At 34.2% G+C, this 11,210-nt stretch overlaps 1 protein-coding gene across 33 annotated transcripts in view; it reads left to right on the top strand.

Moving 5' to 3' along the window:
- The window catches only part of RIMS2 (regulating synaptic membrane exocytosis 2), a 597,279-nt gene that overhangs the window by 306,366 nt on the left and 279,703 nt on the right, over window positions 1-11,210 (top strand). For 22 of the 33 annotated variants that reach the window (XM_023517393.1, XM_023517383.1, XM_023517348.1 and 19 more), the window contains one exon: window positions 10,715-10,782. In XM_023517393.1, the coding sequence (XP_023373161.1) occupies window positions 10,715-10,782 (68 nt within the window). Of the gene's footprint in view, window positions 1-10,714; window positions 10,783-10,901; window positions 11,111-11,210 lie in introns of all 33 variants that reach the window. The other 11 variants (XM_023517386.1, XM_023517366.1, XM_023517361.1 and 8 more) reach the window with 1 other exon arrangement.

Raw genomic sequence — 11,210 nt, 5'->3', positions numbered from 1 at the left:
TTCTTTTTTTTTTTTATTGAACGGTAACTATGTACATTAATGCACTTCTGGGGTACAGTGTGGGGTTTTCACATGCAATCTGAAATACTTCCATCCTTTTCTATATTTAGACATAAATACTTATCGTGTTACAGTTGCCTACAGTGTTCAAAAGGTGTTGGTTGGGGTCTGTTTTTATCTGAACACTTGATGGTGGAAAAATCTGATTCCAAGTTTAATGAGATTGTTGGCTAAATTCATTTCCTTATGACTGGAAGCTGCCATCTGCTCTCTCACAGATCCGAGAGGCTGTTTGCAATTCCTACAGGATGTTCACAATTCCTAAAGGGTGCCTGAAGTTCCTTGTCACATAGGCTTTAAACTATGGCTTTTTCATTAAGCCAGCAAAAAGAGCATGAGGTTGCTGAATAGCGAGATGGAGTCTTATAAAAGTTAGCAGTAGCACAGGAGTAACATCCCAATACCATTCCATCCTGCCACTTTGGTTAGAAGCAAGTTGTAGGTCCCATAAAGGCATGAAGACCATTTGGTGGGGATTGTGGGGCACCACCTTGGAATCAGTTCTCCACACACTCTCCAACAGTTGTCTCTGAAGCAACTCCATGGAACATAATTTGAAAATGATTGCCTTATATAATCCGTAAATATGTGGCTTTTTTAAAGTTGGGCTTTGACTTTCCTTTTATAGTAAACATTTCCCATAGAATGGAAAGACTTAAACCTTATTATTAGTTATAGTAACATTTTATGAGGTAAGATGAGCTTCTAGGAAAGTTTTAGGATTGTGTCTCAAAATAAATTACTGAACTCAAGTCACAGCTACTCAGGAGGCTGCTAGCCTGGGGAACATAGCAAGACCTTGTCTCTTAAGACAATGCATATGATTCCTGAGAGACAATTGATCTCTGAATAGGCTTCTGTGTTTCAATTAAGTTTATGGAAACTATATATTATAAAATACTCTTTTTTAAAAAATTAAATCATAGTATAGCTATGATTAATGCAGTCAAGGGGTACAATGTGCTGGTTTTATATAGAAATATTTTCATCAAACTGGTTAACATAGCCTTCACAGCATTTTCTTAGTTATTGTGCTAATACATTTATATTCTACATTTAGTAAATTTCACATGTACCCTTGTAAGATGCCCTGTAGGTGTGGTCCCACCAATTACCCTCCCTCTATCCATCCTCATTCCCACCCTTTCTCCATATTTTTGGGCTATAATTGGGTTATAGCTTTCATATGAAAGCCATAAATTGGTTTCATAGTAGAACTGAGTACATTGGATACTTTTTCTTCCATTTTTGAGATACTTTGCTAAGTAGAATATGTTCCAGCTCCATCCATGTAAACGTAAAAGAGGTAAAGTCTACATCTTTCTTTAAGGCTGCGTAATATTGCATGGTGTACATATACCACAATTTATTAATCCATTTGTGGGTCAGTGGGCACTCAGGCTTCTTCCATGACTTAGCAATTATGAATTAGGCTGCAATAAACATTCTGGTACAATTATCTTTGTTATAATGTGATTTTTGGTCTTCTGGATATATACCTAGTAGAGGAATTGTAGGATCGAATGGCAGGTCTATTTTTAGATCTCTAAGTGTTCTCCAAACATTTTTCCAAAAAGAATGTATTAGTTTGTATTTCCACTAGCAGTGTAGAAGTGTTCCCTTTTCTCCACATTCACACCAACATCTCTGGTTTTGGGATTTTGTGATGTGGGCTAATCCTAATGGAGCTAGATGATATCTCAAAGTAGTTTTGATTTGCATTACTCTGATGGTTAAGGATGATATGCATTTTTTCATATGTCTGTAGGTCGTGCGCCTGTCTTCTTCAGAGAAGTTTCTCTTCAAGTCCTTTGCCCACCCTGAGATGGGATCGCTTGTTCTTTTCTTGCTATAAAATACTCTTAATGGAGCATATTGTCATCACTATACAAAAAATCCTGCACTCAAAAAATTTAATTATGCTTAATCTAGAGTTTTTAAGCTTTGTTTTCCTAGACCATCTTTAATTGCTCAAGCCTGTTAACATTTTACCAAACTAATGTCCCATGGAATACATGCTGAAAAATGATAGCATACATAGCCTAATAAGTTGAGGGGCAGGGTAAAACCAAGAAGGAAAAGAGAGAAAAATAAAATAGTTGTAGTTGGAATTTCTCTACTTATTTAGGATGAAATTTAGAGTGATTTCTCAAAAATAATGATGAAGATCATGAAACCATTAACATTGGTTTGACTCTACAATTCGTAAAGCACTTTCATTACTATTATCCTATTTAAACTCAGCAATCTGTGATATATCAGAATTAATCTCTTTTTATACAGATGAGAAAATAAGCTTGAGTGTATGAAACAACTTGCTCAGTTATAACATCGATAAGGGATGGAGTCAATACTTTAACAGTCGATTTTCTGGCTTCACCCATAAAACTTTATGTTACAACATGCTGTGACTTTATAAATGTGACTAAGTTAAAATTGAGGATGTTGAAAAGTACGTTTATAAACTACATTATTTAATTTTTAAGTCTTCATTGACCTATAAGGAAAATACGATATAAAAGTTTATAAACCCTGGCCTTAATTTATTGACTGTACAAAAACAGAATATCTAAATTTTTTTTTCAATTGGTTAGTCTGTATTTTACAGAAGAGGTAAGCAAAGGAAGAAATTTTAATCTAAGGTCTAAATCTTTGGTTAATTTTAAGCAGGTCCTCATATTTAAATATGTTGTTATTGTTGGATTAAATATTAGAGTTACAAAGGATTAGTATACTTTTAGTGTAACTTCCTAACTGAAAAATACATCTTTTGTACATCATGCTGGCAAGTAGTGCTTTTTCTTTTTCTTGGAACACCTCCTTTGATAAGGTTGATAACTGTCTATTAAGGCAGCAAAACAATATTTCTAACTATTTACTTTAGAATAATTATAGATTTGCAGGAAATTTTAGAGATAGTAGAGATCTCATGTGTATATCATCTAGCTGTTGTACTACATCTAGTTGTTTTATCTTGCAGAGCTATAGTACAATATCAAAACCAGGAACCTGACATTGGACCAATATGTGTTTTCAGTTCTAGGATGTCTTATCACATTCATATAACTACCACTTCTTTAAAGACATAGAATTCTCTTCCACCACAAAGATCTTCCTTATGCTATCTCTTTATAGCAATATCCTACCACCATCCCTAATTTTTGCTAACCACTGGTTTGTTTTTCATTTCTATAATTTTTTCACTTAGAGAATGTTATGAGGTCTGACAATTAAGTTTGTAAACTTGCCACTGTGCACTTTCATTGGCAGCACTGTACGAATAACTTGCTAAGGTTTCATAAACTTGGTATAAAAGTGTCTCACAGTTGTGTTCATATTGACATTTAGTGGTGTCCTGCTGAGTGGTGTTCATTATTGTTGTTGCGTATTTTTGCCTGCCATTGCAAAAATGTCAGAGCTTGAATTAAAGCAACAAATAAACATTAATTTTCTTGCTAATCTTAGCAAGAGTGGAAGTGAAATCAGGGACATGTTAATCCAAGTTTATGAGGGTAACACCATGAAGATAACAGTATGCAGGTGGATTAAATGTTTTTCTGAGGCAAAAGAAAGCATCAGTGATGAAGAGAGATGAGGGTGGCCAATAATAAGCAGAACTAATGAAAACATTGCAAAAATTTATAAAATTGCATGTGAAAATCATCAGCTGACTGAGAAGCATAGCAGATCAAGTAAACATCAATATAGAAGCAGCTAGGAAAATCTTAAATGAATCTTGGCATGTGAAAGTTGTGTGAAAAAATGGCCCCAAAGGAGCTCGCTAATGTACAAAAGCAAAGGAGAGTTGAAATTTTCTGTGAACTTTTGGAGAGGCAAGGTGATGTTTTGGGCCATGTTACCATTGTTGATGCATCATGGGTGTACCAATACTACATATGCCCTGAAACAAAGCATCAAAGTTCATAATGGAAGTCAGTCAATTCTCCACAACCTAAAAAGTCTGTCAGTCCAAATCAAGAGTCAAAATTATGTTGCTAAGCTTTTTTCATATTAGATGGATTATTCATTATGAATTTGTACCAACTGGACAAACAGTTAACTAAGTTTATTATTTGGAAGTGTTAGGTGTTGAGGAACCAGATTTAGGTCCCTATGTTCCCAGGTTCTTGATTCCCAGTACTGAAGAAGGTTCCAGGTACTGAGTCGATGGAATGAATGAGCAGAGCAAGCAGGTATAAGTAGGCAAAGTGCCAAAGTTTTATTAAAGATTAAAGCATAGTACATAACAAAGAAAGAATAGGTTATCCCATAGAGTGGTAAATTAATTATGGAATTACTAATTCCATAATTAAGGAATTATGCTGATTCCTTAATTTTATGTTAAATGGAGGGTGGAATATTCTTGAATTTTCTTGGGAAAGGGTGGAGAATTCCTAGAATTGGGAACCCTCCCCTTTGCTATCCTTGGAAGGCAATTTTGAGGGTTGCTATGGTATTTGTAAACTGTCATGGTTCTCTGGTGAGTGTTGATTGTTACTATGTTAATAAGGGTAGTTCATTTTAAGACACTATTACCTCAACTGTGTGCATACTCCAAAAGACCCTCTGTCAAGACCTTAACAGTATTTCTACTTTGTGGTTTCTCTGCTTCTTTCTGATTGGTCAGTCCTTAGAGACCTCTTGACGCATCATCTTTTTCTTTCTTGCTTAGGTTCCTAAGCAGGCTTTGCCCCAAACAAGCCCATTTGTCTGTCCATGTTAGAAAGTAGAAAGTCCTTGGGACATTAATTAGTCCCCTAAAACAATCAGCTACCCCCCCAAAACCCACTTGCAATGTTTTGCACCTGTGAGGTTCTTGATTAGTCCTGTTCCCGTAACAACTCAGGACAGTCAGATCCAAGCCATTCCAACATAGCCTATCTGCGTTCACCATCCACCCTGCTTGTATCTAACTGTCTAACCTCGCAGAAGTGCTGAAAATGCTGAAAGTGCTGAAAAAGTTAGCAGAAAATAACCTGAACTTTTCACCAGCAATTCATGGCTCTTGGATTACGACAGTGCACCAGTTTAAATAGCACTGTCTTTGAGGGGAGTTTTTAGCCAATAAATGAGTAACTGTATTGTAACACACTCCCTGCTCATCTGATCTGGCCCCCATTGACTTTTTTCTTTACCTAAAAATAAAGAGAATAATTGAAAGGAAGACATTTTGATGACATTCAGGAGATCAAGGATGTTATGATGACAGCTCTGATGGCCATTTTAGAAAAACAGCTTCAAAATTGCTTTGAAGGGTGCACTAGGTGCTGGCATCAGTGCATTGCTTCCCAGGGGAGTACTTCAAAGGTGACTGAAGGGATATTCAGCAAGGAGGTATGTAGCACTTTTCCCTAGAATAAGTTTGTGAACTTAATTGTCAGACCTCGTATAAAAAAAAAATCAAACAGCATGTGACATAGTGAGATTTTTTTTCCCCTCCCATTCATCATAATGTCCTTGAGATCAATTCATGTTGAACAGATCAATAGTTTTTCCTTTTTGTTTCTAGGTTGCATTCCATAGTATGTATATCCCACTATTTGTTAAACTATTTACCTATTGAAGAACATGGTTGTTTCTACTTTTTGTCTTGCAAATAAAGGTATCTTCTTTAGTGAAATTTCTGTTCCTAAAATCATTTCGTCCTTCACCATTAAATATGATCTTAGCTATAGGTTTGTTATTGTCCTTTATTAATTTGAGCAAGTTCCCCTCTAGTCCTTATTTTCTGAGCTTTTTTTTTTTAAAATAAATGCTTTTTTGTATCAGTGATTACTAGATAAGATTATACGATTTTTCTCCTTTAACTTGTTAATGTGGTGGATTTCATTGATTTTCAAATATTCGACCATTCTTGCATACCAGGAATAAACTCCTGTTTATTATTCATAGTGTATAATTCTTTTTATTAATATAGATTAATAATAGAATTAGTAATTAGCAATAAATAGAATTGCTGAATTCTATTTGCTAATATTTTGTTAAGAATTTCTGTACCCATATTTAATGTGAGATACTGGTCTGCAGTTCTATTGTTATTTGCCATTTTATTTATTTTATGTTTGTTCCTTTTGTTTTACATTTCTCTATTTCTTTATTTCTTCCTTTCTTTTTTTTTTTTTTTTTTTTTGAGACAGAGTCTCATTATGTCACCTTCTGTAGAGTGCCATGGTGTCACCACAGCTCACAGTAACCTTAAACTCTTTGGCTTAAGCAATTCTCTTGCCTCAGTCTCCCAAGTAGCTGGGATGACAGGCACCTATCACAATGCCTGGCTAGTTTTTGGCAGGCCTGGGCTGGGTTCGAACCTGCCAGCTCTGGTGTATATGTGGCTGGTGCCCTAGCTGCTGAGCTACAGGTGCTGAACCCATTTCTCTATTTCTTTTTCCTTGCCTTCCTATGGATTATTTGTACATTAATTTTTATTTTTTTTATTTGTACATTTCTTAAAATTGCATTTTGATTTACCTATATTGTTTTGTGAGTGTTATCTCTTTTTGTAGTTTTTGTTTCTTTGTGTTTTCAAGGTGGTTAATGGCTATTCTGGATAATATGTTACATGTTTATAACTTAATTACACTCTACTGGTGTTGACATTTAACTAGTTATAGTGAAGCACAGGAATCTTAACTTTACATCTTGTAAGTGTCTTTATTTTCCTCTTTACGTTATAATGGAATTATCTTAAGTATGATGTGGTTTTTAGACCTTTTGTAATAGTCCCTCACATTCCTGAGTTTCTGTTCTTTTTATTTTATCTTTTAGTCTATTTTCTGTCACTTTTTCAGATTTGGTAATTTCTGTTACTCTGTGTTAAGGCTCATTGAGTTATTTATCTGTCTTCCTTGTACTTTGGTTGAGCCCATCCCTTTGCTTTTCTATTTCAGTTACTTTTCAATTCTAATATTTCCATCTGGTTCTTTTTGTGTCTTCTAGTTCTTATTCTAAAATTAGAAAGCCTAGCAATAAATTTTTGTACTGTTATAAAGAAAGATATCTTATTATCTTGGCTCTGTCCTTTGAAGCTACACAAAATAAGAATATTAAATGATAGGTATTATTATTTCTATACTAAAAGAACTCTATTATTACCATTCAATATCTTATTTAATTCTTACAGTAACACTTATTTTTACTTATCCAGCAACTATTTACTTAGTGCCTTTTATATATGACATCTTCATTTTTGTCAATCAGATGTTTTTACTTTAGCTTCAAATGGTTAAACAGATCATGCCCTTTGTTTACAATAATAGAACTACATGTCTGCTTTTCCAATAGGTTATAAGCATAGGGAGAGAAGATAGCTGAATTCTCCTCCCTTCACATAAATCAGTTAAGAATTTTAATTTACTGACTCTATGCTATTTTTTTTCTCTAATTCCCAGATTTTTCAAAGCTTTATTGTGGATCAGTAATGTATTTTGAAAGGGTTGCACATTTTCTGAGACACAAATACTCTGGTTTTTTTGACTGCCAACCAGGCATGAGCATAAATACCCCCTGAGATGCTCATCTCTACTTACCCTAGTGTTCATTTTATTTTATCTTTTAGTCTATTTTTTGTCACTTTTTCAGATTTGGTAATTTCCATTATTCTGTTTTAAGGTTCATTGAGTCATTTATTTGTCTTCCTCATACTTCGGTTGAGCCCATCCATTTGCTTTTCTATTTCATATAAAATATTGTAAGTGTTTATTTGTGGCATGAAAATGTTTGGAAAGCACTTCTCTAGTCACATCTTAAAGGATGAAGTTCTTTCTACAAATTGCATTTTATGTGTTTTGGACAATAGAGTTTCATCCTCCTTCATAAATGGACTTCTTAAAAGACTTGTATCCAGTAACTCTAACATTAGTGAGATCATAATCACCTGGATGGCTTGTTAAACCATAGATTGCTAGGTCCCACCAACAGAATTTTTGATTCATTAGATCTATGGTGGCACCCAACTGTCTGCATTTCCAACTTGTTCCCAGGTGATTCTGATGATACTATTTTGTAGATTTCACTTTGAGAACCATTTGTCTACATTCATTTTTGTCTTTCCCCGCTTTTCTTATTTGCTTTTTGTTCTTCAGTTACTTTCAATCTGGTTTCAGTTTTCATTATTCTATCCAGAATTCTCTTTCTGACATTCTGAGTGATTTTGCTTCCTAAATCAAATGCACACTTTTTCAGCCTTTTTATTTGTAGAAATCATTCAGTATATATTTTTTCCCTCCTGTTTTTTTGAAAATTCTCTTCAGTGATTTGGAGGTATTTCTTTATTTCCCTTCTGCCTACCTTATTTTCTCTTTGTGGTTCTTTCTTCCTTTTTTTGAGACAGAGTCTCTCTCTATTGCCCAGGCCAGAGTACAGTGGCATCAGGATAGCTCACTGCAACCTCAATTCCTGGGCTCAAGCGATTCTCCTGCCTCAACCTCCTGAGTACCTGTGACTAAAAATGTGTACTACCTCATCCAGCTAATTTTTTCTATTTTTTGTAGGGATAGGGTCTTGCTCTTGTTCAGGTCTGGTTTTTTTTTTTTTTTTTGCAGTTTTTGGCCAGGACTGGGTTTGAACCCACCACCTCTGGCATATGGGGCTACACCCTACTCCTTTGAGCCATAGGCGCCACCCCAGGTCTGTCTTGAATTCCGGGCCTCAAGAGTCCTCTTGCCTTGGGCTCCCAGAATGCTACTATAGGCATATGTCCCTGCCAGGCCTCTGTATTCTCTTTCTTGATCTTTGTATTTTCCTCTCAAATCAATTTCTAAATGTTAGACTTCAAACTTAGTCCTTTCATATCTTATTTTACCCTCTGTTCCTAAATGATCTCACTCATTTTTGTCTTTATGCTAATAATTCCTGATTTATGCCTAAGGATCAGAACATCTAAATTTTATTATAGTTTGACTAATTGCTTTGTCTTATGCACACTTGTTTCAAATAATACATCTGAAGTCAACCATCATATTTAATAAATTCTAAGATGCATATTTTTATCATTTTAGTAATCTGAAATTTATGACTCTTACAGTCAATGGCATCTCAAAGTGTATGAATAGAATACTTTCCTTTTTCTCCTTCCTTAACAAAAGTACTATTCCTACAGTCTTCTTCATCTCATAAATTCTTTTCTTTCATTCAGTTGTTAATGCCAGAAACCTGGGGGTTAACTTTGATTCTTCATTATTTCTTAACACTGTAATTTCTGCATCAAAAATATTTCTCAATTTCCTCTTTTCCTTTGTTATCTGTTAGCTTTGTTCAAGCCATACGTACCTTTCCCAAGAATTATTGAAAATGCCTTTTAACTCTTGATGTCTTCCAACTCAGTTGTAATATAATACTTAGATTCATTTTTTTAAAATGTTAGATCATTTCACCATTTTACTTAAAATCTTTCAGTGGTTGAAATTTGTAATCTTTAATGTGACAAAAAGAAACCTATTGAAGCTGGTCTATGGTGCCTGACCAGTTTCATTTAGCACTATAGTCTCTTTCATTCTTTTTGGTTCAAATACTTTGGCATTCTTTTAGCTGTTTTTTTTTTTTTTTTTTAATGGTACTATGTATTGTTACCTCTTCCTGGAAAGCACTTTTCTCCACTTTTCATCTGTCTGTCTTCTGACATCTTTGGGTTCTCCTTTTAAACATAATTACTTAGAGGTGTTTGCTGAGCTCCAAATCCAAATTAGTGTTTTGTGTTATTTTATATGATGTGGATTATTTATTGTGTTTACCCCCACTCTGCATGTTTTAGCCCTTAGGGCTTAGCACAATACATAGAAAATAGAAAGTATTGAGTTAATATTTCTCAATAAATGAAAGCATAATTTGAATTAAAAAATAGATATGCACATACATACTAAAAGAAGTGTTTCTTTCAACTATAAACAAAGAAGAAGTATGTAAGTTTGGGAAATGAACATACATTCTTAGTTGCCCATCACATGTCTGACAAAATTTTTAATTTACTTTTAATAAGCATGTGATTTCTGAAAAAAGTTGAAAAATTATTTTAAAGTAATATTAAATAATTCATGATATTTAAGTAAGTTTCATTTTATTTTTACTAGCAGAAATTGAGTTCCTCTATTTGTCATTTCATACAAAATTAATCTGTGTAAACAGTTTTTTGGTAATCCACCCAAATATCTTAGGAGATTTCAGCGTTATATAGCATATAATACTGTATTCCAGGAACAACATGTTTGATTACTTGGTTTTTAATTAAAGTAGTGGTTATTGGAAAACCACAGTTTAATTTTTGAATGTTCCTCAAACTTGTGTCTTTACATTACTATGAAAGAAGAATAGAATAATTTAGAGATGTAGGTGCTAGTCTTTTTCTTTTTCAACATATACAGTGGTTTTTTTTTTGTTTGTTTGTTTCTATTCCTGTTTATTATTAGCCTCTTCCCTTCTTGCAGGACTTTTCTTTTATAGCATCTGTCTAGAGGGCATATACCTTATTATTCTGCATTCTATATTTTACTCACTTGGAATCAGCTTTCTTTTGATACATATACATATATGTATATATATGTATGAGTGTTACAGACAAAATTCTTGAAACTAGACAGGATCACACAATTTAAAATGTTTATAATGTCTCTGTCCTTTCTTTCGCTGTCTCCTTTACTGTACTCTTTTGTCTGACTCACAGGAGACATGGATTACAACTGGTTGGACCATACGTCTTGGCATAGCAGTGAGGCATCCCCAATGTCTTTGGTGAGACATGTGGAGCCTTACTATTTAATTTTTGTTATCATTTCACTTTTCCTTTTTTATTTACACCTTTGCATGTTTTCTTTTTGTATCTTTTTTTTTTTTTAATCCCACGCCTATAGGGGACAGTCAAAAGGGAAAAAGAAAAACTAGTGAGCAGGCAGTTTTGTCGGACTCTAACACCAAGTCTGAGAGACAAAAGAAAATGATGTACTTTGGTGGCCACTCTTTGGAAGAGGATTTGGAATGGTCTGAGCCTCAGATTAAGGACTCTGGGGTAGATACGTGTAGTAGCACAACCCTTAACGAAGAACATAGCCATAGTGATAAGGTACTGAGATTGTGGAGCCTGCCTTTTAACCTGCTCATTTGGTCTTCGTTTGCTCTTTGTCACTCATGAAAACAGAACATAATAAAAGGATAGGGCATTT

Source organism: Otolemur garnettii, unplaced genomic scaffold (genome assembly GCF_000181295.1).
Source record: "Otolemur garnettii isolate 467f Iridium unplaced genomic scaffold, OtoGar3 scaffold00004, whole genome shotgun sequence".
NCBI classification, from domain to species: domain Eukaryota; kingdom Metazoa; phylum Chordata; class Mammalia; order Primates; family Galagidae; genus Otolemur; species Otolemur garnettii.
Note: the sequence above shows the minus strand (reverse complement) of the source record. Positions and strands in the feature narration are given on the sequence as shown.